The 27,695-nt window shown below is 45.3% G+C and overlaps 2 protein-coding genes across 4 annotated transcripts in view; one reads left to right on the plus strand and one right to left on the minus strand.

Annotated features, from left to right (window-relative positions):
• Window positions 1-14,019, plus strand: part of EPHA1 (EPH receptor A1) — a 44,263-nt gene extending 30,244 nt beyond the window's left edge. The window contains exons 2-15 of the mRNA XM_044678991.1: window positions 2,114-2,269; window positions 2,588-2,932; window positions 3,164-3,291; window positions 3,468-3,618; window positions 5,607-5,703; window positions 6,136-6,194; window positions 7,124-7,249; window positions 9,382-9,567; window positions 9,884-9,945; window positions 10,476-10,685; window positions 10,983-11,132; window positions 11,449-11,642; window positions 13,349-13,504; window positions 13,636-14,019. Of these exons, the coding sequence (XP_044534926.1) occupies window positions 2,114-2,269; window positions 2,588-2,932; window positions 3,164-3,291; window positions 3,468-3,618; window positions 5,607-5,703; window positions 6,136-6,194; window positions 7,124-7,249; window positions 9,382-9,567; window positions 9,884-9,945; window positions 10,476-10,685; window positions 10,983-11,132; window positions 11,449-11,642; window positions 13,349-13,504; window positions 13,636-13,714 (2,099 nt within the window). The 3' untranslated portion in view covers window positions 13,715-14,019. The remainder of the gene's footprint in view (window positions 1-2,113; window positions 2,270-2,587; window positions 2,933-3,163; window positions 3,292-3,467; window positions 3,619-5,606; window positions 5,704-6,135; window positions 6,195-7,123; window positions 7,250-9,381; window positions 9,568-9,883; window positions 9,946-10,475; window positions 10,686-10,982; window positions 11,133-11,448; window positions 11,643-13,348; window positions 13,505-13,635) is intronic.
• An 80-nt stretch (window positions 14,020-14,099) lies between these two features.
• ZYX (zyxin) lies at window positions 14,100-23,501 on the minus strand. Of its 3 annotated transcripts, XM_044679554.1 has the most exons (10): window positions 23,415-23,501; window positions 23,009-23,228; window positions 22,313-22,503; window positions 21,987-22,079; window positions 21,342-21,821; window positions 17,603-17,723; window positions 17,222-17,391; window positions 16,843-17,021; window positions 15,342-15,462; window positions 14,100-14,734 (listed from the first exon to the last, which is right to left on the minus strand). In XM_044679554.1, exons 2-10 carry the CDS (start codon window positions 23,214-23,216, stop codon window positions 14,630-14,632), a joined length of 1,668 nt encoding a protein of 555 aa, XP_044535489.1. In that variant the 5' UTR covers window positions 23,217-23,228; window positions 23,415-23,501; the 3' UTR covers window positions 14,100-14,629. The 3 variants fall into 3 exon arrangements, with proteins under 3 accessions (XP_044535489.1, XP_044535491.1, XP_044535490.1); XM_044679556.1 differs by lacking the exon at window positions 21,987-22,079; XM_044679555.1 differs by lacking the exon at window positions 23,415-23,501 and having other exon boundaries at window positions 23,009-23,340.
• Between the last annotated feature and the right edge of the window lie 4,194 nt (window positions 23,502-27,695).

Below are 27,695 nucleotides of genomic sequence, written 5' to 3' on the forward strand. Positions count from 1 at the left end.
TATATATATATATATATATATATATATATATATATATACATATATATATATATATATATATGTATATATATATATATATTGCTCTTATAACCTTTCTTTTTCACATTTTAGACATCAGCTGTGCTTGGGTTGTTGTTGTTTGGGGGTTTGGGGGGGGTAGAGTAGGTGTTGTGATTGTTAACATTTATATATCACTTTCAAGTTTGCAAAACACTTTATAAACATTATCTGACTTTTCCCCCTTATAACAACTCTGGAAGGGAGGTGCTCTTATTATTCCCATTTTACAGAAGTCAAAACTTAAGACAAATGAAATTAAATGACTTGCCCAGGTTCACACAGCAAGTAATTATCTGACACTGGACTTAACAGGTCTTTCTAACTCAAGGGCCAGTGTTCTATCCATCTCTTAGCTGCCTCTAAACTCCTATTCTGATATAAATAACTGAAAGCAACATAGTCCTCCTCAGGATGTTTTCATTTGAGCATAAATCAAAGGCTTCAGATAAAGGAATAAAAACTAAGGGTAAAATTTGGGGCCTCAGGTAGAAAAGGGAATTATCAGTGGTGTTAAAATCATACCCTGTTAACAATTACCTATTCCACTGCTTGTTGAGGGATGAGCTATATTTAAGAAATTATAACATCATGACGTGCCAACTAGTCAGAATAATGGACTTTGAGATCACCTCACAAAGTCCAATCTGGCTCTGAAATTAGTATTTACTATTTAAGAAAATAAAAACAACCTGATAGGGGGCAGCTGGGTGGCTCAGTGGATTGAGAGCCAGGCCTAGAGACAGGAGGTCCTAGGTTCAAATCTGGCCTCAGACACTTCCCAGCTGTGTGACCCTGGGCAAGTCACTTGACCCCCATTGCCTACCCTTACCAATCTTCCACCTATAAGTCAATACACAGAAGTAAAGGGTTTAAAATTAAAAAAAAAAAAAAAAAACCTGATAAAATGTGCTTCATATATAACTGTTTAGGAGAACAGTCTTTACCTGCAACTAGGTTTCTTCTATAGTCACCTCAAAATTAGAAGGGATATACTTTCATCTCTTTTTATCCTTTATTTAACTTCCTCTAGGTCACTGAGTCACACATAAGTGTACATTTCTGAAAAGTTTTATCCTTAAAGAGTTGTTTGTGAAACATAAATTCATTCTTCTCCGGGAGCTTCACATCATGAGGGAGTAAACCCCTGGGCCTGAATTTAATCTGAGAATGCCTTTTGGAAGGGGAAGTACTTGAACTAGACCCTAGAACGGTGATGGGCAAACTTTTTAAAGAGGGGGCCAAAGGAAAGGAAATTCTCATCTGTCAGTCTGTTTCTATGGCAATTCTTTTGAAGTTTCCTTGTATTGTAGCCTACTCATTGTATTTATCAGATTAGGAATTATGTCACATGGCCATATAGAACATTTCAGGGGGCCACATCTGGCCCACAGGCTGTAGTTTGCCCATCACTTCCCTGGAGGATAGAATTTGGAGAGGAAGAGAAATGGGGAAATTCATTCCAAAAAAAAGAAAGTCAAGTCAGCAAAAAATTATTTCGCATCTGCTATGTACCAGGCACTATACCAAGCTCCGGCATACAAAGAAAGACAGAAAATAGTCCTTGCCTTCAGGGAGCTCCCATTCTAATGGAAAGAGGCAAGGAAAAAAGGGAAATGAACCTTTGGTGTTGGACAGGCACTGACTTACCTTGAGTGGAAGGTACTTGGTGGAGAGTAACAGAAGATACTTCTGGACAAATGAAATGGGTTCATGTTTTAGGGGCCCTTGCATGAGGAGTTTGGAGCCAGCCTGGTACAGTGGATAAAAGAATGGCTCTGGAGTTGGAGAACCTGGATTCAAATCCTTCCTCTGACACATACCTACCTGTGTCACCTTGGACGAGTTTTTTGACCTCTCCAGTCCTCAATTTTTAAAATCTGTAAAATGAAGAGGCCAAAGATGCTTTTCATATGCCTTCCAGCTCTAGATCTGTGATTCTATGGTACAGATCCTATTGGATCAGCCACCATCATTGCTCCTGAAAAGAAGTTTTTCTAATGTACAAAAGTGAAATGATCAAGAAAGCTGATGTTTTTCCATTTTCCCTTTTTAGCCTGCCCTGTCAATTTCTACCGCTCTGAGATGGACACCCCCAGCTGCCTCAAGTGCCCTCCCCACAGCACAGCTAAGTCTGTGGGGGCCACAATCTGCACCTGTGTGAGTGGCCACTACAGAACTCCTGGGGAAGGGCCCCAGGTAGCATGCACACGTGAGTGGGGTGGGTGTCCTGGGTGACTAGGGAGGGAAGGGTCCCAGATTATATAAAGGGGTGTACTGCCAGTGGTTCTCCCCACTCCAAAACAACCAGGTAAATATACCATCTTCCCCTAAACCAAGTGGACGTGTCCCTGACATACCAAACCAGTGAACAGAATTTCTAGGGAATAGGGCCATCATAGATTCCCCAGTCCATTCTCTTCATCACAAGAGATTCAGCTGTGAACTTTATACCTCAAAGAGTCTCATTGGTAGAAGTGACCTGATATTGAGAATTTCTGCCTATCTGGCTTTATATACCTTCCCATAGGTCCTCCCTCAGCCCCTCAAAACATCAGCTTCTCTCTTTCGGGGACTCAACTCTCTCTGCAATGGAAGCCACCCAAGGATTCAGGAGGACGTCGAGATGTGAGCTACAATGTGGAGTGTGCACAGTGTCAGGGAATAGCCCCAGATGAGGGACTATGTCAGCCTTGTGGGGCAGCTGTGCACTTCTCCCCTGGCACCAAGGGACTCACACTGCCTGCCATTCAAATCGATGGCCTTGAACCCTACGCCAACTATACCTTTCGTGTTGAAGCCAAAAATGGAGTATCTGACCTGGACCCATCTGGTTCTCCCAGCGCTACGCTCAGCCTTAGCACTGGACATGCAGGTGAGGGCTCCTGGAAAGGGGGCCACCAGAGCAATGCTTGGGGGAGGAGTGCTGTAGACCATCAAGGAGCAAGAAAAAGCGATGGAGGAGAAATCTAAAGTCCCATGTTGGGCTCTCCCCTTGCCAACATCCTAACTTTATTTAACTCCTTTCATAGTAGTTGACTAATCCAATGGCTGATTCTTTGTTTCCTGATCCAGTAGTTTACTAATCCTGACTCTTAATATTCAGAACCACTGTCCGGCTTATCCTTGAGTCTGGTGAAGAGAGGACCCCGACGCCTAGAGCTCTCCTGGGCAGGTTCACGACCTCGAAGCCCTGGAGTAAACCTGAGCTATGAGTTGCATGTGCTGAACCAGGTCAGACCCTGCCCCCCAAACCCATCCCCAGCCACATCCTGAGAAATTGTATTCCTTCACCAAGTAAAACATTCCCACATGACAATGTCTTTACCACTTGCTCCTCGCTGATGCTTCCTCACAAAGCCCTTCCTCACCTGTTCCTTATAATCACCAAAGCCCATCCCACCGTGTAGGAGGAAGAGAGACACCAGATGGTGCCAGAGCCCAGAGTGCTGCTGACAGAGCTACAGCCAGACACTACCTATGTGGTGCGAGTCCGAACACTAACTCCTCTGGGTCCTGGCCCCTTCTCTCCTGATCATGAGTTTCGGACCAGCCCTCCTCGTGAGTAATCAATCCTCTGAGCCTGGCCCGCACTGGTCTAATCCTCCCAGTGAGACCCTCACCTTCCCCCACACATACATACATGCACCTGGACACATGCCCCAGCCTTTGTGTGAGTGACCTTTGCCCACACACAGATGCCACCCTCTCCTCCATGAGTGACCCCTCTAAGAACACAAACAAAAGCTCCCACCGCACCTGCAGCCAGCAGCTCCCTAGTTAGGGACCACACACCATCAAACCATGCTGTGAGTGCTCCCCCCCACACACACACAATGAGAGGCCTCTCTGCACACACACAGTCATTCTGTCTAACACAGTGATGGGCAAACTATGGCCCACGGGCCAGATGCAGCCCCTGAAATGTTCTATCCAGCCACTCAACATTATTCCTAATCTGGAAAATACAATGAGTAGGATACAATACAATGCAACTTCGAAAGGGTTGCCTTAGAAATAGACTGACAGATGAGCATTTCCTTTGGCCCCCTCTTTATAAAGTTTGCCCATCACTGATCTAACAGGATCTTCTCAAAAAATTTACACCAACCCTCCCCAGTGAGTTAGTACTTTCACACGACTCACAAATACTCCAGTTTTCCAATGAACAATCTCTTGGACATAATCATAACTAGGATGTGTACAGCACTTTGAGATTTGATCTTCATGATAGCCTCATTACAAAGGGGCTATAAATTTCCATTCTACAGATGAGGAAACAAGATAGGTTAAGAGTCATGTAGCTAGCATGTGGACAACTAGGTGGTACGGTGGATAGAGCTCAGGGCCTGGAGTCAGTAAGTGTGACTCTTCATGACCCCATGGACCATAGCCATCCATGGGGTTTTCTAGGCATGGACGCTGGAGCAGTTTGCCATTTCCTTTTTTAGTGGGTCCTTCTGTCAGGCATTCAGAAGTTAAGCAGCTTGCCCATGGTCACATGGGTAAAAAATATCTGAGGCTAGATTTGAACTCTTCCTGATTCCCAACTAAGCATTCTATCCACTGCACTAGCTAGCTGTCTCCTAGAGTCAAGAAGACCTAAGTTCAAATCTAGCCTCAGATGCTCACTTAGCTGTGTGACTCTGGGCAACTCACTTAACCTCATTTTCCTCAATTTCCTTGCCAGTAAAATGAGCTGGAGAAGGAAATAGCAAATCACGCCAGTATCTTTGCCAAGAAAACTCCAAATGGGGACACTTCAAATCAGACATGACTAAAAAACAACAGAAAAACAATGGCTGCCGGTCTGTATTTGATGCAGAAGTCAAACAAAGTTCCTGATTCAGGGTCCAGAATTTTATGCACTGGCCCCCATGAGTGATACCCTCTAGATTAATTAGCCTCCTTATTGAATGAACTGTCTCTGAACAAACATACCAGCCACCTCTACAGCAAGGTACCACATCCATCCATCCCTCAGAGTTGTACCATTCCTCCACCTGCATATACTCTTCTCCCCTCCCCACAAGCAACAGTTTTCCGGGATATCACATGGATATCAGCTCTGAAGTGAACACACACACACACACACACACACACACACACACACACACACACACACACAGCACACCCTTCTCAGTGAATTATCCCCATATGGCCCACATATAACCCTCGCAAACAACCTCACACACAAATATCAGACTCTAATGACTAACCCTCCCCAATACTTATGCTGCAGCTCCCACAAAATGATCTTACACAAGATGCAGCAGCCACTAGGCCCACCACCACCATTAAGTGATCCCTCCCTACTTCTCTCCTCTCCTCTCCCTACTTCCATGAATATGAATTTGATGAAGTGGCCATGAAGTTCCTTTCCAACTCTCATATTCTCAGGGATTAGCCCCATAACCACACCAGCAACACCCCATTGAATAGAGAATCACCTGATCTCCATTCATTAATCTAGTCCTTCCGTTCTAACCTTCTTGCCTTCATGGGGTTTCAAGATCCAACATGCTTTATCTCAGTTCATTTGTCCTCAGTATCTAAGGGCCTGTCTGGGGGAGAGATCGTGGCTGTTGTTTTTGGCCTAATGCTGGCGTTGGCTCTGATCCTTGGATTCCTCATCGTCCGTACAAGGTATGAGCCAATACAGATTCTCTCACCAGTGACCACTGCCCTTCTCACTCATGGCTTCCGCATTCCAGTCCTGATTCTAATGCTTACTCTACATCCCCTCACTCATTATACTTCTAGTAAATTAACTCAGGTGAAAAACCATTATCTCTCTCTCCACCCCCCTCTATCCCTCTCTCCTCTCCTCCCCCTCTCTCTCCCTCCCTCTCCCTCTCTTCCCCTCTTTTTTTCTCTCTCCCTCCTTCCCTCTTTCCCCCTCTCTCTCCCTCCCTTCTCTTCTCTTCTCTTCTCTTCTCTTCTCTTCTCTTCTCTTCTCTTCTCTTCTCTTCTCTTCTCTTCTCTTCTCTCTCCCCCCTTCCAAGAGAATAGACCTGAATAGAGATAGGAGGTGATATGAAGGACTCTGACAAACTTTTTTTCCCCTCTATAATGTAGGAGGAGAACTCAAAAGCAAAAAAGGCAGCGAGAATGTCCTTCTGATGGTGGAGATCGTGGTGAGTCAGTAGTGGGGAGCAGTGACAAGGGACCCTGATGTCATAGAAGGCAATGAATATGTTGGGGACTATGATTAAGGCTAGGAAAAGGGATTAAGGAAACAGGGCTTCTGAGGCTTCGGATGGTCTTTAGGGATCTCAAGTTTGGGTACTTAATTAAGTTTAACTTAATTAATCTTTTGCTAAAAGCACTAGTGTAGCTCTAGGGTAATTATCTATTAGCTGTTACCTCTTTTGCACCCTCCGCCCCACCATGTTCACTCACACAAACACACCTTCCATCAGCCCCAACCCAAGCTCCAGACTCCTTTCCCCAACCCAGCTATAGTCTGGGTCACACTTTATAGGTTGGAAATGTTTGCTTGCAGGGAGAGGAATAGGACTTGGGAACATCCAGCTGAGACAGATGGACCTTATCCCAGTCACCTCATTAGAGATCCAGCCTCAGCTCCCTTATAAGAAAGCAAGGAGAGAGTTGACATAATGGCCCATCTAGCTGCTGAGAGCACCCAGGGAGTACACGCTATTGTGACAGGGAACATGGAGGAGGTGTGAGCATTGAAGGTGGTTTGGGCAGTGGAAACTAGTGGAGCAGGCAAGGAATTTGGCAAATCGAGGGAAATTGGGTAGCGTACTTCATATGATGGGGTTGAGAGAGAAGTCCTTGGGTTCTTTTGCTATTCCACCCCCATATTTCTCAGGAATAAAAGACTTTAGAGAATGATGGTAGGAAAGGAGAGGGCAAAGGGCAAGATCCCCAAGACAGAACTAAACCTCCCTCACCCCTAAACTATGAAGGGATGATTTGGAGGGAATCTTGGTAGTAGAGGAGAGGGTAGAAGAAGCATAAATCAGTAGTCTGTAATTGATTCTCTACCCCCCCCCCCCATTAAGTATCTCCAGCTGACCCCTCCTCATTCTTTTCCCAGAGGACAAACTCTGGCTGAAGCCCTATGTAGACCTGCAGGCATATGAGGATCCTGCGCAAGGTGCCTTGGACTTCGCTCGAGAGCTCGACCCAACGTGGCTGACCGTTGACACAGTCATAGGGGAAGGTGAGCTCTGACACACCCCATCTCTACCACTAGCTTGTCCATCAAATGTCACTACCACTGAACATCCATCCCTTCCCATTCATCCTCAGCTCTCTCTCAACAAACACACACACGCACATACTCGTGCATCTCTACACTATCTACCCCTGACAGCGCCAAGCCATCTGGCTTTTGCTCTCCCCTCTCAAAGGATGGGAATGTTCACTTCAGGGATCTTGCACCCTCCTTCTCAGAATGAATCCTTTTGGCATGAATAAGCTTTGAGTCCATTCTCCTTGAGGGAAAACAGTAACTAAACCATAGAAAGGACTGTAGTGACACCTCTATTAAGGAATCATCTGGCAGTGAAGACCCTTTAAAAGAGTCCACTGAGTTCAAATCTATAATTAGGTGGTACAATGGATAGAATGCTGGCCCTGGAGTCAAGAAGACCTGAGTTCAAACTCAGCCTTGGACATTTGCTAGCTGTGTGACATTAGGCAAGTCACCTAATCTTTGTTTGCCTTGGTTTCCTCAACAGTCAAAATGGGATAACAATAGCACCTATTTCCCAGGTTTTGGGAAGATCAAATACAACGAAATTTTTTAGGTGCTTTGCACAAGACCTGGCACATAGTGGGCACTACATAAATGCCATGATTTATTGTTATTATTTTTTTAAACCCTTGTACTTCGGTGTATTGTCCCATAGGTGGAAGATTGGTAAGAGTGGGCAATGGGGGTCAAGTGACTTGCCCAGGGTCACACAGCTGGGAAGTGGCTGAGGCCGGGTTTGAACCTAGGACCTCCTGTCTCTAGGCCTGACTCTCACTCCACTGAGCTACCCAGCTGCCCCGATTTATTGTTATTATTAAATTTTCCCAAATTGTGAAAAGCAGAGCTCTATAAATCCAGTCATACACACTTACACTTGTTTTCACCTTGTTAGGGAGTTGCATCGTAAAGCAGGTAAAGTTTCCTGCCTTCCCAACCGGTCCCATTGCTCCTCAGTGCTCTTAGGGAAGGATCTGAATACAGATACTTATATTTATTGACTAATCACACTTGAGCCCAAAGAAGGTTCGGTCACAGATCACAGATTTCATACTAGGAGGAATCTCAGCAGCCATTTGTCCAATCCGCTCATTTTTTCACAAATAAAGAAACTTAGACCTAGGGAGGGCCAATGATTTGTGCAAGGCCATAAGCTAGTAAGGGGGAGAGCTGAGATTTGAAACCAGACCATCTGACTCTAAATCCAACACCTTTTCCATTGTACTGAGTGGTCATCATTTTTTCATTTGGATAAAAATAATCAACAACAATGTTTGACAAGAACAATAATGTTTGTATAATACCTTAAGATTTGCAAAGTGCTTTACATATAATTTTATTTCACCCTCACAACAACACTATGAACTAGATGTTGTTATCCTCCTTTTACAGATAAGTAAACTGAAGTTCAGAGAGATTTGTCCAGGGACATATAGCTAGTAAATGTTTTGAAGAGCCATTTATCTCTCTTTTTTAAGGTTTCTGCATTATTAAAGGAATCTGGGATATCAGTAAACATATACATATGTTTTATATATATACACATTCTAACATGAAATTTATTGCTTATATATTAGATGTATATATATTTTTATATATCAGTAAGCAAGTAAATATATTTAAGTAGTGGGGGAGAGAGGAGATCTGATTAATCTTTTGTTTTTTTACATCACCAAAATATCTTTTGTGTCCTCACTGCTCCCCCAAAATAAAAAAAAGGGAAAGAAGAAAATATTCAGCAAAGCCAATCAATACATCCCCCCAAAATATAACATTATATGCAGTCTTACATGAACATGGACTTCCTCCCTAACAGTAATGTTTGTAGAGGCAATTGATCTTTAGAACAATCCTGTGAAATGGGTGACATTATCTCTATTTTATAGATGAGGAAAATGAGGCAAACAAGGTTAAATGACTTGCCCAGGGTCACACAGCTAGAGTGTGTCTGAGGCGAGATTTGAACTCAGGAAGGGGAATCTGCCCATCACTCTACTGTACTATTACCTAGCTGCCCCATAGTTACCATAGTAGATGGCAAGCACATTATTTGAGACTGACCGTAATGTTCTGTCTCTCTTCTTCCTCCCCATCTCCAGGAGAGTTTGGGGAAGTGTATCGAGGGATCTTGAGAATCCCTGGCCATGACTGTTTCACAGTGGCCATCAAGACTCTGAAAGCTTCATCTCCAGATGGTCACTGGTGGAATTTCCTTCGAGAGGCCACTATCATGAGCCAGTTTAATCACGAGCACATCTTGCACCTGGAGGGCGTGGTCACCAAGAGTATGGAAGAAGGGGGTTTGGGAGATTGGCAGGCATCATGATTTTATCACCAAGAGTTTTGGGGTGGGGTTGGGGGGTAATGGGATATGGGAACAAAAAAGGTATAGTCCCTACACTGAAGGAGAGGATTGGGTAAAGTCACCAAGAATGGCAAAAAAAAATTTTAATGGGTATAATGGCAAGAATGATGGGATTTGGGAGATCTGTTGTGATTAGATTAGGATGTAGTAACCAGTGGGAACCCTGGGTGCTAGACTGAAATCCTAGGATCTATTATGTGAGTGAAGTCACTTTAGATCTGCTTTCTGTGTTCCAGGGAAGCCCATTATGATCATCACCGAGTTTATGGAGAATGGGGCCCTGGATGCCTTCTTAAGGGTGAGGGGGCTTGAATCAACTGGGATATGGAAGGAGGAAGTGGGGATGAAAGTCAGCCTTGTTATCATCCCTACTGGATGGGTGTGGGCTGGAAGCATTAGAAGGCAACCCTAAGGGTCAGTAAGGGGGTCAGCTAGGTGTCTCAGTGGATCGAGCCAGGCCCAGAGAAGAGAAGTTCTGGATTCAAATATGACCTCAGACACATTCTAATTGTTTGACCCTGGGCAAGTCACTTAACCTCCATTGCCTATCCCTTACCACTCTTCTGCCTTGGAACTAATACATAGTATTGATTCTAAGATGGAAAGTAAGTGTTTGGTTTGGTTTGGTTTCTTTAATAAGGAGGGGTTAGTAGGGAGAGATGAAAGAGGGAGGAGTTAAAAAAAAAGGGACATTCTAGGTGGTATTCCCAGCTCCTTGGAAGGAAAGGACTACTTATTTATAAAGTGCTTAGCATAATGCTTGGCACATAGTAGGTTTGTTCTAATAAATGCTTGTTTGCTTGTTTCCCTTCTATCCTGCCATATCAGGCACAGGAAGAACAACTTGCCCCTGGACAACTGGTCTCCATGCTTCAAGGTATTGCCTCTGGTATGAGCCACCTGAGTGACCATAGGTATGTTCATCGAGACCTAGCTGCCAGAAACATCCTTGTGAGCCAGAACCTGTGCTGCAAGGTATCTGACTTTGGCCTGACCCGATTGCTGGATAATGACCGCGATGGCACTTATGAAACCCAGGTCAGATAGCTTTCTGTTTCTCTTGCTCTTCCCCAGTACATACAATAGTTTTCAGTCCTCTCTATTTTCTTAAGACCCAAGTTCAAATCCTGCCTCAGATACTTAATGCCCTGGGCCAGTCACTTAACTAATTTCATCCTTTTCCCTCTTTCCTCCTATATAGAATAGAGACAATAATAGCACCTACTTGATAGTTGTTCTGAGGATCAAGTGAGATCACATGTGAGGTACTTTGCAAACCTTAAAATTCCATATAATTCCTTTTATTATTACCTTTGTATCTCCTTCCTATTCCAGGGAGGGAAGATCCCAATCCGTTGGACAGCCCCAGAAGCCATTGCCCATCGAGTCTTTACCTCAGCCAGTGATGTGTGGAGCTTTGGGGTTGTGATGTGGGAGGTGCTAAGCTTTGGGGATAAGCCTTATGGGGACATGAGCAACCAGGAGGTAAGCCTGGGATAATCCTGTGCCCATTTCCAGTCAATATCCATCTGTCTGTCTCTTCTTTCTCTATATTCTGTATTCCTTCCCTTCATCCTGTGTCTCTCTTGGCTCCCTTATCTTCCCTCCAAAATGCCCTTTTTCTCCTTTGGGCCTCTTTATCTCATCTCCCTTCTTTTTTTCTTCTTCCTGTATTTTGGGTCTTTCTTCTCCATTGTTAGCATGTACTGTCTGATTCTTTTTTCTTTCATTACCTTCTATCTACTTCCTCAAGAATCTCATGCCTTTCTACCACATTTCATCCTCCTCTATTCCACCTCAGGTGATGAAGAGCATTGAAGATGGCTATCGTCTACCTCCTCCTGTCGATTGCCCTGCCCCTTTGTATGATCTCATGAAATGCTGCTGGGCTTATGATCGAACCTGCAGGCCTCGATTCCGACAGCTTCAAACACAGCTAGAACAGCTGCTCGACAGCCCCCATACACTGAGAACCATTGCCAACTTTGACCCTCGGTAACTATACAAGGGAAAGGGCCAGGGTTGATAAAGCTGGCTAGTTCAGCAGAAGACAATGTTTACTACCATATACTAAGAAGGATCATGGATACTGGTGCTGGAAGGGACCTCAGACCCTCTAGTCCAACTACATTGTTTTGAAGATTAGATCAGAATTCAGTACTGTCTATCCTGGTGAGGGGGATAAGACACACACAAACCTTACAGATAAATAGAAAGAAATTTGAAGGATAAGGTAAAAATAGTTTCTGATCACCCATAAAAAGCATCAATAGTCTGTATCTCAAATATTTCTGAACAGGTTCTGAATCCCAAATATCCCCGACATGCAAATAACCACACTAAATGACTGTTCATCTGCCTGTGGAGCCTTTTTCCTACAGAAATAAATATGTGGATTATGGTCTGTAATATATCACTCAGCTGTGCTATGGGTTAAATACCCATTTGTATGCTATCCTGGAAGCTTAACCACCCTTTAACACTGTTTCTAAGGAAACATTTTCCAAACAAGCAACGTACAAACAAACTCTTGGAATACACCCTGTTCATGAGTTGGGGACTGCTTGTCTATCTTTTTGGAATGTGTTCATCCTTTTCCTGGCAAGCTCAATGTCCTAATGACTTTTGGCTCTAGCTCACAGTACAGGAAAGTCCATCATATGGAACATGGGTGTCAGTAGGGACAGAAATAAGCAGAAATTGGAATCATAGAGTCAAAAAACTGGAAGATCTTAGAAGCTATCTGATCCAAACACTTGGCATCATCCCAAAGAATGTTCATCCAGCCTCTGCTTAAGCATAACTAGTGTTGGGGAACGCAGTCTTCCCAGGTAGACCATTGCCCTTTTAAAGCAACTCTTCTTAGTTACGAAACTTTTCTTTGTATTGAGTCAACCTGCCTTCCTCTAACTTCCGCCCTGGGGTCAAGCAAAACATGTATCATCTTTTCCATAAGTCAGTCTTTCAAATAACACCATTGATAGTACCATCACTATTCCAGAGCCAAGTGGCCACACCAGAAGTCAAGAACACTTGACTTCAAACTTCCTGCTACCTGCATACCAGGAACAAGAATAGCTATTTGCAGGTTTGATGGGTCAGCCAGTATCTACTCCCCTCCCCCTACTCTAATGGTATCCACCCAGTAAAAGCCTCTAGGGGCAGGACGTGATCTTTTTCTCCATTGAGAGTTGGCAGGATTGTGATACAGCATGTTAAAGATTATCCAGATTTGTAGTTTGGTTGCACATTTTGCCATTTCTGTAGTCAGCATACCTTGAACATACATAAACATTCATGTGCACACACACACGTGATCTTGCTAGGGAGGGAAATGGAAAGCTGGGGTCTAATCTAACACTATTATGGATATTCCATAGACATACAATCGAAGGCTGGTTAGAGAATGGTCAAAAAAGCTAAGGCAGGAGGGAATTAGGTGGCTCAGCAGATTGAGAATACAGGCCTAGAAACGAGGTCCTGTGTTCAAATGTGACTTCAGACACTTCCTAGCTGCATGGCCCTGGGCAAGTCACTTGACCCCCATTGCCTAGCCCTTACTGCTCTTCTGCCTTGGAATCAATACACAGTATTGATTCTAAGCCAGAAGGTAAGGATTAAAAAAAAAATTTTTTTTTAAAGGGGAAGGCAGGCAAGCCACAGAATCCCCACAAGCATGACAACTACATCCTCTCTCTTAGCGTTACCCTTCGGCTGCCAAGTGTAAGTGGCTCAGATGGGATCCCGTACAGAAGCGTCTCTGAGTGGCTTGAATCCATCCGCATGAAACGCTACATACTGCACTTCAGATCTGCAGGGCTAGACACTATGGAGTGTGTGCTGGAGCTGACTGCCGAGTGAGCAATGACTGGTACCGGGGAGGGGACATGTGGATACCAGGTAGCAGGGATTGGAATTGACTACCAGGCAAAGGGCTCTTTGTGGCTTGTTTTCAGAAAATTGCCTTTCTGCTCTTTTGACTCTCTAGGGACCTGAAGCAGATGGGAATAACACAGGCTGGACATCAGAAGCGAATTCTCTGCAGTATCCAGGGATTCAAGGACTGACTTGTGGAGAGGACAAACTTGAAACCTACCCATAATGGCCATCTTCAGCAGACCATGCTGAGGGTGTAATCTTTTAATGCCCCAATCCCTTATCCTAGATCATTTATGTTCTTGGTGCTGCTCTCACCCACACCTCCTATGGAGGAATTATACCCTGTGGTTTGGGGGAGGAGATGTTGTCTTGTTTTCTACTTGGAGGCAGGTAGGTAGTTATGGGCAACACTTGGGGGCTATTAGATGGCTTTGGAGATCGGCGTGTGAACTATGACATATATATTTTTTGTAAATAAATAGCTTAGGACAGATATACCTACCCCTTTATCATGTTGTTGGGACCTGCTGCTCCCCACCATAGCCTTTACAGAATAGAACAGACATTGAAATCTAGGGGACTGTGGGAGTGAATACTTTATTTGTAATTGTGGCCAGGGTCCCATATTGTGTGGTCCAAAGAAGGTGCTACGAGCCCAGCCTCTGGGATAGAGCCAGGGCACAGTCTCTCCTCAAGCCCCTCAACAGAGTATGAAGATTGCTGGGAGTGAGCCAACCAACAGCTTCAGCGTAGGAGCAAAAGCAATAATGCTGCCCAGACTGTCAAGCTCCCCAAAAGGAAAGGATACAAAAAGAGGGGACCGGAAGATGCTGTGAAGCCTGGAGCATGAAACAGGTGGTCCTTGTACCAGGTGGGGAAAGGAATATGAAAATTAAGGAATTGGTCTTGGGTTCTGCTGTTCATCACTTCCCTACCCCGTAGAATTTAAGAGGGACTAGCATAAGACTAGCTGCAACTTTTCTTGTGGCTTGGGGTGGGGAATGAGGATGAAGTGAGTGAAGGAAGACTTGATCTTAAAGTAGGTAGTTCTCTGCTCTGGTGTGGATCCTGGGTCTTCAAGATTCATGAAAACGAGTTCACCCTCAAGTCTGGGCCCGGGCAGTGTGGCAATGACGACACAGTACATGTCCATCCAGAGGAAAACAACCATTCTCGTCAGCCTCAATGGACAAGGGCTTCCCACAGTCCTGTTGGAAGGGGTGGGACAAGATGATAAAGCACTGGTGCACACACTTCCCAGCTCAGAGGCTCAGTGTACCTCCAGTAGTTCCCTATCCCTTATACACTATGGGCTCTTAACGCTGAAACTAGGTTACACTTCCAGTCATTCCACCTCCTTCCCCCTTCCCCCACTTCTTCTCGAAACCCTTTAACTTCCTCTTCTCTGTTCTCAGACCTTCCTTTCTGTAGGATTAGCAGTTAAAGGAAAAACCTTTATTTCTACCCTGCCCCTCCTTATCCTAGGATAACTAAAATCTCTTTTTCTAAAGAGGAAGGAAACCTCACTTGCCCAATTGTCTATTCTCCTAAATCCTTTGTGAATCATGAGAGAAAAAAAACAAGATCTCAAGGATATCTTCAAGAAGTCATAATCCCACTTCTCTCCTCTGCACCCAGAGAATGGTCGGGAGGAGATGGGAGGGGAGGGACTGACCTACCTCCTGGTTTCTCTCCAACTCTCAGAATTCTATAGGCTGAGACTTTTTAAAAACCCTTTTTGGTTTCTGATTGTAATGTCACCCCCTTGCCACCAGAGACATGGAAATTTTTGTGGGAACTTATGATTGTTCTGACCTCACACTTGTAACATTTCATGTGGAAGTTTTTGTCAAGAGCTACCACCCGCACGGTCTCGTCTCGGCCAGGTTCAGGCATGATGGGTTCAGTACAAACAGAGCAGCGTGGGGCATACTGCCTGGAGAGGGTGAAGAGAAAAGAGACAGTCAAGTGTCAGGTGGGAGGTTGTTTTTGGGGGGGTTGGGGGGGGAAAGATAAGGAAATTCTCTTCAAGCAATGTGCTATTGGAAGTCTGAAGAGCAGAAAAGGATGAGAGAAAGCTCCACTAAGGCAATACAAAGCAAGATCATCCAGTAAACAAAGCTTCCCAGTTACAGGCACAGCTAGGTGGCACAGTGGATCTCTTGAGCACCATCAAGTCAGAAGCACTTGTTCAGTCATGTCTGACTTTTCAAGACCCCATTTAGGGTTTTCTGAGCAGAGATACTAGAGTGGTTTACATTTCCTTTTCTAGGCATTTTATATATGCGGAAACTGAGGCAAACAAGGTAAAGTGACTTGTCTAGAGTCACACAGCTGAATTCACATATGAATTTAAGTCTTCCTAATATCCAGCATTCTACCACTTTGCCATCTAGCTGGAAGTAAGAAGACCTGAATTCAAATTTAGTCTGAGATATGGCTTTGAGATCCTGGGTAGGTTATTTAACCTTTGCCACAAGTTTCTTCATCTGTAAAATGGGAATGACAATAGCACCTACCTCCCAAGGTTGTGAGGATCAAAAGAAATCCTATTTGCAAAGTGCTTACTACAGTTCCTGGCACCCACAGTAAGTGCTATATATAATCATCAGCTATCATTACTATTTTCATCTCTCCAGGTAGACTTAAGACTTGCTGCTTCCCTTTCCCCAGTCCTCCCCAGCCAGGATTCTCCCTAGTCACACCTCCCATAAGAGCTAAGCTTTACCTAGTTCTGTTTAAGTCCAACTGAACCCCTCCATCACTAGCCTGAGGGGGGAGGAGCTGTCCAAGTCCCCAGTGCCTTGGCTGCAAAAAGGAGAAATGTTTCTAGTCCCAAACTGGCACTCAAGGTCGTTTCCTTGGAACATTGTTACCAACAAAAATTACAGTAAGAAAGAAGCTTTTGTGGGCTGGCTTGAGACTGTAACCACCATATATATAATTCATTGTTTCTCCCGAAACATGCACCCAAGACCCAAATAACTGCTTCAAAAAGGAGCTCTTGGAACACAAGCCTTGCATAAATTAGGAACTTGCATAAAAAAAAGTCTATACATATACATGTGGAACGAGTATAAGACATGGCTCCCAAAGAAGGTTCAGAAATAGCAAATTAATGAGAGAAACAGGAGCTGCAAGCCAACATACTCAGATACACCGTAAAATGTACAAAGGCAGACTCGCTGGCCTTTTCCTGACATGAGAATAGCAGTGGAGATAGAGAATTTGGACCAGCTGGTGACATGCACCAAGGCGGACAGGACTAGTTATCCCAAGACCTGGGAGTTCAGACTTGAGTGGGGCCGTGGCTCACCGGTGATAGTCAGGGACACAGTGGGGCCGGTTGGCTTGGTCCACAATGAAGGAGGTGCCTTCCAGGGGACAGGCACACACCACACAGGTGAAGCACTGGGGATGAAAAGCCCGGCCCGTAGCTCTCAGCATCCGCTCGGTGATTGGCTCTCCACACGTGCTACACTTCTCCAGAGTGTTCTGGGTTTGTGTGAAACAAAGAAAGAAGCCAATGAGCTTTTTATTAATTTCCAGGCTCTCTAAATGTATTACAAATACTATTGGATTTGCACAAGGGTTCACAAGGGTCTGGAACTCCACTCCCCAGCACATACCCAACTGGCAGGACAACACCACTACCACCTCCAGTCTCCCCAAGTTTTCCCAGGCAGCTTCCTCACCTCATAGCACTGCTCACAGTAAGGTGCCCCTTCAAGGCTATAGAACTGCTGCCCCTGCAGCTGCCGCTCGCACTGGTGGCATGTGAAACATGTGACATGGAACAGGCGCCCAAGAGCCCGAACTGCAGGCTGGGAACGTACCAGGGCCTGGTGGCATCGACCACACCACTCTGCAGGGCAAGGAGGAGGAGATATGGGACAATAGAAATGGCAGGAAGGGCGTGGGAGAAGTCAAAGAAAGGGTACCAGTTACAACAATCCCGAGCAAGGCTAGCTAGAGATAGGGAGGGCAGGGAACATAGTGAAATGGTGGTGACCTGGATCTCCTTCCTGTTTAGGACTTTAGTGGGAGTGGGATGGGGAGGGGACTGTGAGTCTCACCATTGGTGGGGGGCTTGTTACTGGTTGGCTGCTCCATGTCTTTCATTAGCTGCTGGGTCAACTCTTCTAGCTCTTCTACCTCCCGAAGAGTTAGAGGCCCTGGGGCCCCAGGAGGGCGCACCTAGAACCCCAAGAGCCTTGGTTTTTCTCTTTGCAAATTCTTTTAGCATGGCCTTCATTCCTTTCCCAACTGTCTCACCATCTGCCCCTCCCATCCACTGCCAAGAAGTTCTGTCCTAATTATTAAAGCCCTTAACACACCCTACTATCCCCCAAAAAGAGGGGGGAAAAATTATAGCCACCCAGACTTACCCCAGACCTTTTGTAGTCCCCCCCCAGACACATTTAATATCCCCTTTGCCCAAATCTTTCATATTCAAAGTATCACAGACAAGTGAGAAATAGGACTTCAGCAGATACAGGCCACACACATTGCTCAGAGCACTATAGCACTGGACACACACGCCACAGATACACCAGAGCCATGGATAATAGGGTTCTTGAGGTGGTAGGGACCTGAGAAATCATTTAGTACAACCATTACATTTTACAGGTAAGGAAACTGAGGCCCCAAGAGATACCAATTTGCACAGAGTGGCACAGCTGAGGTTGAACCTAGATTTTTCCAGAGCCTAGACCAGGGCTCTTTCTACTACACCTCTTGTAAGAGGGTAGCAATGAGCAGAATTCTCCACTGAGACCATCTATGACAATTTTGAAACCAAGTACATGGAAATCAGTACAAAATTGTACTTTTAGATGGATTTGTTAAACATGTAAGTGAAAACTCTCATAGGTTCAGCCAACTTTGGTAGCACAAGGGAAAAGATGTTTAATGACTCCCAGGATTGGAAAAATGTACAACCCAAACACAAAAGCCTCACAGAATACATAAATACATATACCCTTACAGAACATGCACAGCCCCCATCTCCAAAGAACATACACACCAGAGGCACACCTACCCGTCCCAACTGCTGCTGAGCAGCCCTGCCAGCATAGAAATATAACATAGGGCAGGAAGATCAGGTTAAACCCAAGATGCTGCCTATGGGGCCCCTTGACTGTCCCACTTCTGAATTCCCACACTGGGGATCTCAGGGCCCCATGTTAGAATGAGGACTTCTGGAGTCCACAAACTGCATCCAAAGCACTGGGGTTGGGGAGGAATAACTCTATGTGGATAACAATGAACCAGTTAACCCTCCCCCAAACAAACTATTCACTAGGAAAGCCCCAGCACTCTTGGGGAAAGGTGAAATAGCCCAGACCACACCAGCATTCTATATCATATTACCATCTGCTGGACACCACTGGAGAAGAGTGCTGACTTTGCTACAAATTCATAGTGTCTAACTTCAATTGGACTCAACTGCTGCTCAGCAGTTGTTATTCAGCTCTTATTCACTGTATTGCATTCCCCATGACAGCTGTTTCAAACCTTTTTCCACTCTTCAAGCCCCCAATCTCCATTCCATTCTACCACCACCCCCACACTCCCAACAGATGACTTCATCCCCTGCTTTACGAGAGCTCAAGTTCCCTTATATTTAAGTTCTATCTCCAAACATCATTAAAGCTATACTACTTTTAAGACCAATTTTTAAAAAATCCTCATTCATCCTTTGCTTCTTCCTCCCTGTCTCAAAAAAAGAAGCACACTTCTTTTCCATGGCCAAGGCATCCTGTCTTTGGTCTTAAAACCATCCGTTACCACCTCCTCATTATGTCAAATCCAACCCCCTCATTTTACCAATGAGGAATTTGTGGCCCAGAAAGCTTAAGTTATTTGTCCAAGGTCACGCAGTCCTCTAATCACACATCCAGCAGTTTTTCCCATTACTCTCCTTCAAATTTATTATGTCCATTATCCGTCTGTCTTGTAACATCTTGATATTTTCCCTGCTTTAAATACAAAAAAACCTTTCAATCTCACTACCTCAAGTGATCTTCTCCTTTCAGTAAATTCACTGTTTCCATTTCGTCAACCATCTGATTTCTTCTTTAATTCTTACAACTTATCCCCACCACTCTACTGAAACATCTCTCAAAGGTCACAGATAACCTTCTAAGGACCAAATCTACTGGCCTTTCCTCAGATTTCATTCTCCATGACCTTGCAAAACACTGTGGACAAGTCCCAACTATCTTTAAGTTCTCCTCTGACTTCCACACGTTGATGGAACAATATACCAATGTCACTTCTCTTCCTATCTCTTGGGCCATGACAGTATCCTTTATTGTTCCACTTCCTCCTACTACTCTTCAGTGTAAGTTTCCTCAAAGTCTGGTCCTCAAGCCATTTACTGTTCTCATTCAACTTCAATCTTTTTTTTTTTTTTTAAACCATTACCTTCTGTCTTAGAAGACAAAAGAGTGGTAGGGAGTAGGCAACTAGGGTTAAGTGACTTATGCAGGTCACATTGCTAGGAAGTATCTGAAGCCAGATTTTAACCCAGAACCTCTCATCTCTATGCCTGGTTTCCAATCCTCTGAGCCACCTAGATGTCCTTGATTCTAGTTCAATCTCATTTTTTAACTTCCACGTGGACAATTCTATAGAGATATCCTGATGCATAACTAAAATAGAATTCTCCCACTTTTTCTAAAAGCTTATCCTTCTTCTGATTTGCTCATGTCTGTCAACAATGCCTTCATTCTTCCTAAGCTGGAAACCTTGAAGTCATACCTCCCACTCTTCCCATATCTAGTCAGCAGGGCCTATCAATTTTCCCATCCATCTATCTTTCCCTTCTAAGTAACTCAGTCCTGGACTGAAACCACAACAGCCTCCTAACTAGCCTCTCTCCTCAATCTATTCTATAAATGCCTTGCAGATCAATCTTCTACACTTTTTCTATCACTATTCCTCTCTGCTTGGTACTCTCACTCCCTGGGGCCTAGGATGTTATTACTTACCAGTAATAGCACATAAGTTCTAACCTGACTTTGAGGCTCAGCTCTAGTTCTTCTTTCATGAAGTCTTTCCCTAATGTGTCACTTCTAGGGAATCCCTCTTCATTCTGGATTTATTTTCCATACTATTTGGCACAGAACAGTATGAGCTAAGTATTTTTATATCTATATCCTGTTCTCCCCAACTACATGGAAAGCTTCTCAAAGTCAACCCATGTCATGTTTCTTAACAATTTCTAATACCTGGCATGTTATTCTACATGCTAGTAGGTGCTTAATAAATGTTGACAATATTATTAGTGATGCTATTGCTAGAAAGCTCCCAAGGCCCAGGTCAACCCCCACAAAATGAGTCGTATCCATTCAGGAAACAATGTGGTCAGCTGATAAGGGAAAGTCAGTTAACCAGACTCCCTTAACTTTTAACTTCCATTGTGAAAGAAGATGAATTTAAAAAGGACAAAATAGAAAAATCTCTCAGTATTGACCTAGTGATCCCCTGAGTCCAGGCCCAGAGTAAAGTAACTTGGTTTGGAGGTTGCTCTCTAGAACAGTACCACTAAAACACTAACCAGTCAGACCTTCTATGAATGTAGTGCTTTTACTTACCCACTCCCAGCCCTGCCCCACCCAAACATCTAACCCGCAGCAGGTCCCTCCTCTGGGGGTGCTATTTCCCTTCTTCCCTTTGGTTGCCCCACTACTCAAGCTGAAGAAGTTTACCCACCCATATTCCACCTTTGGGTTCCAGAAAGTCCTGCCTTTTATATACTTAGCTCCTCCTCTTGTTCCTACTTTTCAGACTCATTTAGTGCCCTCTCACCTGGTCCTGAGCAGGAGGCGGCACTGGACGTTGCTTCTCCTGAACACGGGGCTTCTCCCTCTGTTGAGCATAGGTGAAACTGGGAGGCTGTTGAGGAGATCCTGTGCCAGTGGGAGGTGAAGGACCCGCTTTCTGATGAGGGGGACCCCCAGGTGCTGGAGGGCTAAACTTGGGAGTTACAGGGGTAAATCTGGAGGTCACAGGGTTAAACTTGGGGGTAGGAGTAGGGGCTGGTGTTGATGCTGTGGGTTGGGGTGGGGTTGGAACCATAGATGGAGCTGCAGCTGGGGCTGAAGCCAGAACTGGAGGACCTCGAGGCTGTGTGGTTGAGGTCTTAGCCACAGATACAGAATGGGACTGAGGAGGGCTAGTTGGAGTCAACCAAGGAGGAAGAGGTACTGGGTTTGACGCTGCAGGTGGGATGCTTGGCTTGGGAGGGAACTGGGGGGCAACTGGGGGAGGCAGAGATCCAGAAGAAACCTGCAAGGTAGGGAGGGGAGGGGGGAAGGGAAGGAAATGGGTTAGAAGAAGGTATTATCCCATCATATCGCATATCCCTCTATGTATGTATACATTGTGTATCTACAAAGACATAGCCCCCCACATACACTTCAGACCTCCCACTTTCCCTACCCTATCCCTCACCCTGGGCTTGAAGGGATCATTCCGGGTCATGTCATCCAACAGGGAGGACAGAGAGTCCATCTCCAGGTCAATGCTGCTCACCTTTCCTCTGGGCTGAAGAGTAAAGAGTTTGAGGACCCAGCCAGACTTCTCTATATGTCCTACAATGAGTTTAGAGACTCCCCTTCCCCAAGGACAATCTAGCCTATAGGATTATATCAGTTTCATACATAGTTCCCTTCTCTCATTGAATACTTTCCTGCCCACGGCTAGGGGAAGGCCTTCTAGCCTTACAGCCCTTTTATGGAGTATCAGTTTCATCCCAGGGCTCCCTTCCCTTTGCTCACCTGATGTGTTGGGGCTGGCGGTTCAACCCCCACTTCTTCTTCCAAGGGAGGTGGAGGGGAAGGGAATATCTCTTCGTCTGGGGCAGGGGGGAATGGTTCCTCAAATGGGGGTGGAGGTGGTGGAAAGGCCCCTCCCAGGGAAGCTTCTCCATCATCCCCAGGTAGCAATGGAGGTGGCGGCAGAGGAAAATCTAAAGGCAGAAGAAAGAGGTCCCTTAACAAGGCCCTCCCTCCTACTGTTCCCTTATGAGAACCCAAACTCCCAAGAACTCTCCCTCTTTCTAGGAGGGCCTGTAAAGGAAGAAGGAAAGCCCCAAGGATGAATACTTAGCTTCCTGTACAGGCCTCTGAAGTCCAGGGTATCTCAGCACACTTTAAAGTGCTCACTTTACATAATGAAGGTGTGTTTTGGGTCAGGAAGTCCGGAATTCGCTCCTCCATTCAGTTTAAGAAGTAAACTCACAGAGACATGCCCCACATACTCCCTCTCACACCCACCCCCAGGCAAGGAATTTGAAAGGAACCTAGGAGTCCTGGCTCAGGGCCATGGGCTCCAAAATGAGGCGAGAACATCTGCACGGAACTGAGTGACTACGGCTAGGGCCCAACCCCACCTCGAACCCCCCAGGCACAATCCAAAAAACGCTCTCCCAGCCCCGGCCCTCCAGGTTCCAGGCATCGTCCCCAAACCCTTACCTTCCGGGGGAGGGGGAGGGATCTCGCCGACCTTGCCCATCTGCGCTCTCTGGGCCCCAGGCCCTGGAGGGGTCTCAGCTGCCCCGGGACGGAAAGGGTTCACTTTGGGTTTGGGGGCCACGACCGGGGCAAACTTCTTCTGCGGGGCATAGAAGGCGGGCGCCGAGACGGAGACGGAGATCACGGGTGGGGGGCGGGGAGCCGCCATGCCGAGGCCGGGCTGGAGAAAGGGCCACAGTTACAGGGAACCCAAGAGGAGAAGGAGGGAAGAGATAAAGATGGATAGATGACTCATCCCGCAGGGTCCAGGACCCCCCGCCTCTGGTCAGGGAAGGGCCTGCAGACCCCTCCCCGCAACCTTACATTTTCAGCAGCCGCCTGCCTGCACCCCCCACCCCAGTCTCACCACGGTGCTCAGTCCGTCTACTTGGCCACTCCGAATGAATAGTCGTCAGTGCCGCGTCCAGTCCAGCTGTGGCTCAGGGCGTCCGGGTGTCCCGGGCTGCTTCTAGAAGGGGGGGTTGGGGGGGTGGAGAGAGAGAGGCTGGGAGACCATACAAGGAGCGGCCCAGGGAGGGGGCGGGGAAGAGGGCGGAGAGAACTAGGGAGGAGGGGTGGCTGGGCTAGGGGAAGCAGGCAGGAAACTCCCCCAGGAAGGGGCCCAGAGCACGCCCTGGGCGGGGGAAAGCAAAGAAAGATCCTCCCCCACTTGCAAACCTCCCCGCGGGCTACAGTCAGAAACCGACCAGCCCTCCCAAAACACTCTCATCTGATGTCATTTCCTGACCTTCCCAACGCCACCCCCACCCCCCATAGCCGCCCCCCTCGCCTTCCCAGACACACAGCTGCCAGAGATCTGACTCACAGTCCCAGTAACCCCTACCCCACCCACACATTCACCTCCCACCCCAGCTCGAGTTTGTGCTACCAAAGTTGGGCAGGGGGTGGAAGGAGCAGACCCAGCTCTCTCCCCAAACCAACCCCTTGGTTTTTTACTCCTACCCAGCTGTTCCCACCAGCTGTTTTTTTTGCCTCCCAACCTTCCCCCGGTTCCTTGATCTCCTACCAACTCCCCGAGAATTCCCGCCCACCCCCAGCTCTAGATCTAGACTAAGGGGAGAAGGGACATAGACCTGCTCCTATGCACTCAACAGACTTCCCATCCCACCAACAAATACGCACACTCAAATCCACATACCTCGGTGGGTGCTGGAGTGAAATGAGGAAGGACGGTTAAATCACCGAACCCTGTTTCCCTAGGTGTCCAGGGGAGATTTCTATCTCGGATCACATCATAGCTTCCCTCTAGTCACTAGGGAGCTGCCAGGGCTTCACTCCACAAGCCCCTCAGGACTAGTCTCACAATTGCTAGAAGCAATTGCTAGGGTTAGTTCAGAACTGGAGTGGAATGGAGGTGGGTGTGACTTTCTCAGTTACTAAAAGGTTTTTGGGGGGGAGGGGGTAGTATAGAGAAAGAGTAAGATGAGGCATTTTTCACACAAACACCCCCAAGAAGCTAGAACCAATTCAGTTTTGGTGCATCTCTTTCCATTACCTCCCCTCCCCCACCAAAGAAAACTAACTAGCTTCACAGACTGAGAATTATAATTGGAAGGACCTTAGATCTAATCCAATCCCTCTACTTAAAGAGGAGTCTTTAGGCCTTAAAGATAGTAAATGTCTAGGTCAGAGGTCAGCAACCTTTTTGGCCATGAGAGCCATAAACGCCACATTTTTAAAAATGTAATTTTGTGAGAGCCGTACAGTGCTAACAGTGCGCACTCCTGTAACAGCGCCTGAAAAAAAATTTACTTTATGGCTCCTGCAGAAAGAGCCATATCTGGCCCTCAAAAGAGCCAGATATGGCTCAAGAGCCATACATTGTCAACCCCTGGTCTAGGTTATACACCTAGTAAGTAGTGGTGGGTGGACTTTTCCAATCTTCTAAACAGAGAACTCATCTTTATTCTTTATCCCTTATTACCAAATCCTATAGTTTCTTCTCTTGAAAGACATCAAATCAATTGAAATTTATTCAGCACTTATAGCATGCCCAGGTACTGTGCTAAGAAATAGGGATGCAAATACATCCCCATTGATGAAAAGACTGTCTTTGCCTTCAAGGAGTCCTAAGTTCCTTGTCTGTGATGTACTCCTTTATTTTCTATTCCCACCATCCACCATATCAATTCAATAAACAAATCAACTTGCCAAATATATTCACTAAATACCTACTACATACCAATGGTCACTGATTTCAGAGATGAAAACCAGCACAGACACTGACCTCAAAGAGCTTCTAAACTGAGGAGATGTCATGTATGAGAATTATGTAATACTAAAGTAGTACCTCTGTACCCCACTCACAGTTGGGTCACCTTTATAGGCTGCCCTAAATTCAAGATACTTTGAGTCTACAACCACATTCATTAGCCCCTAGGAATGTGTTAATTTTTACTAGTCGGTAAGCATTAGAACTATATAAAGTTTATATTAAAGCATTTAATGAATTATCTTTATAAGAAAGTAGTAATAGAAATTCCCCCAAAAAACTGAACAACACTTCTACAAATATACACCATCAGAACTATACCTAGAAAAGAGGCATGGAGAGGCACATAGGCAGGGAACCCTATTCCAGAGTACACAGAGATGAACAAATCAAAGATTTGTTACTGAATGTCTTCTGCTAATGTCATGCTGCTCCAACTATGCATGCCCTCCAAAGGTATTGTTTGGTTTCTCGTCTTGGATGGTCTTCCTCCATGGTTCTTGCCAAAAATGGACCCACCAGACAAAAGGTTGTATAGCTTTTTTCTGCTTCCAGTTTCTAGCTTCAGCTGGAATCATCAGTTGAGGTGTATCTTTTACAGTAAAAGGGAGAGGAGTGGGCTCTCCGCCATGACTTTTTTTTAACTGAGAGTCCAAAAGTCTCATCTTTTAGAAAGGGCAGAGAACCTTCACAGTCCAAGAGAAACTCAATTGCTTTCCTTCTCTAAGAGTTTAAATTTAGGTTTTATGCTAAATATGAGAATTCTAAAGTAATATTGTGGTGTCTGATTTAAAAATATTATAGCTTAAGTCAAAATGACTTTTAGCAGCTTTATTACAAAGAGGTAGAAAGAATAAAAGTGGAAAATGTAGATAGAGACAGAAAATACTGCCTAGCTAAAATATCCTAAATTTAATCCTAATGTCTCCAGACCACAAATGTGAATCCCAAAGCAAATCTCACCAGAATCCAAAGTCCTAATTAGGAAGCCGAAATCCAAAGAACCAGGAGACACTGAAGAATCCATCGAGAACCTTCAGTGCGCATGAGGCTAAGACCATCAAGAATCTCACCAGAACTCACGATGAAGAAAGTGTCCCACCAAAGAGCCAATGGGTAGAGAGGATCTCCTCACCAAAGAATCAAGGAAGGAATCACTGCACTCACCACCACAAGCCAACGAAGGATCCAGGGAAAGTCTCCTCCTCCAGTCCAGCTCACTAATGCAGAGAATCCTCAAACTGGCCTTTTTAAAGCACTTCTAATTCTGGGAGGTCCATAACCCACATGTGCTAGAGTGAGGGACGAATCAGAATCAACTGACCCGCCCTTTAGGCAGTCTATGAGAATTGTCTATTTTGAGTGGACATGCAAATTAGGAGGGAGGAATAGGAAGTGAAGCATAAATGACCCCTTTAAGAGGAGAAGGTCCTCAGTTAGCTGAGGTCTTCGATTGAAGAGGGTGTCTGGTGAGGACCTCTTCTGGTTCATGAAGGAGTGTTGGAATGCTGAGACTCTGGTGGGACCTCTGACTACTTCCCTTTGAATTGTCACATGGGTAAGTTAAGCTGACTCCCTCTCTTCCCTTGGCATTTCTGGAGACTCTACCCTCAGGGGGACCACTCTTGCCTCTCTAATTGTAAAAGGCCTTGTGGCTAGAAGCCTTGTTAATTAACCTCTGTGCCCCTCTGTTGGGCCTCTAAATTCTTACCTGGTCTGGGCCTCTGGTCCGGGCCAGAGTTTCTCTCTCTCAATTTCCCGACCTTCAACCTTCCTAATTGTAAATAAACTTCCATAAAAGTCAATTTTGACTTGAGATTATTCTTAATTGAGGACTGATAATAGTTCAATCCTCTGGCAATCACCTTTTAATATATTGAACCCACAGAACCCCTTTTTCCCCCTTACAGTTCTTGATTTGATTAGCTAAAAATAGGCAAGTGGAGAGTTAATCCTATCTTCACAATCCTCCCTGTGATTCTTTGGGAGACTAGTCTCCCCAATGAATCATTTAACATAACTAGCTTATACCTCTAAAGATCTTCTAGCTAAAGGTGACTACAATATTGCGCTTTCTAAGAGGAAATTACCATAGTTGGAGAGAAGAGGGAAATAGAAGAGAGAGAGAAAAAAACCAGTGTTTGCTAGGCACATTGACAAAAAAACAATTAGGAGGCAGTCTCCTTTGGCATAAGAGTTTACATTCAGAATAAATGTGTTCAACCCCCTTCAATACAATCAATTACATCCCAATGTTCATTCTGGATCTTCTGATGCAGTGTAAGTTTCTTTATGGCACTTTCCCCAAACAATTCATTTTCTTGATTTGGGGAGTTAGCAAGCTTCTTTTCCTGAAATTTTTCTCAAAAAATTTTAAGTCTTAGATTTTACAAAAATTATACACTTCCCAGAGAT

This window comes from Gracilinanus agilis, chromosome 5 (genome assembly GCF_016433145.1).
Source record: "Gracilinanus agilis isolate LMUSP501 chromosome 5, AgileGrace, whole genome shotgun sequence".
Lineage (NCBI taxonomy): Eukaryota > Metazoa > Chordata > Mammalia > Didelphimorphia > Didelphidae > Gracilinanus > Gracilinanus agilis.

Excerpts from the sequence above, each read along its gene's own strand:
- ZYX (XM_044679554.1), bottom strand. The coding sequence starts at position 23,216 with ATGGCGGCTCCCCGCCCCCCACCCGTGATCTCCGTCTCCGTCTCGGCG. Across the intron at positions 22,080-22,312 it reads CGCCAGCCCCAACACATCAG|CCCAGAGGAAAGGTGAGCAG; the intron begins GTGAGCAAAGGG and ends TTTACTCTTCAG. Across the intron at positions 17,724-21,341 it reads CGCCTCCTGCTCAGGACCAG|GTGCGCCCTCCTGGGGCCCC; the intron begins GTGAGAGGGCAC and ends TTGGGGTTCTAG.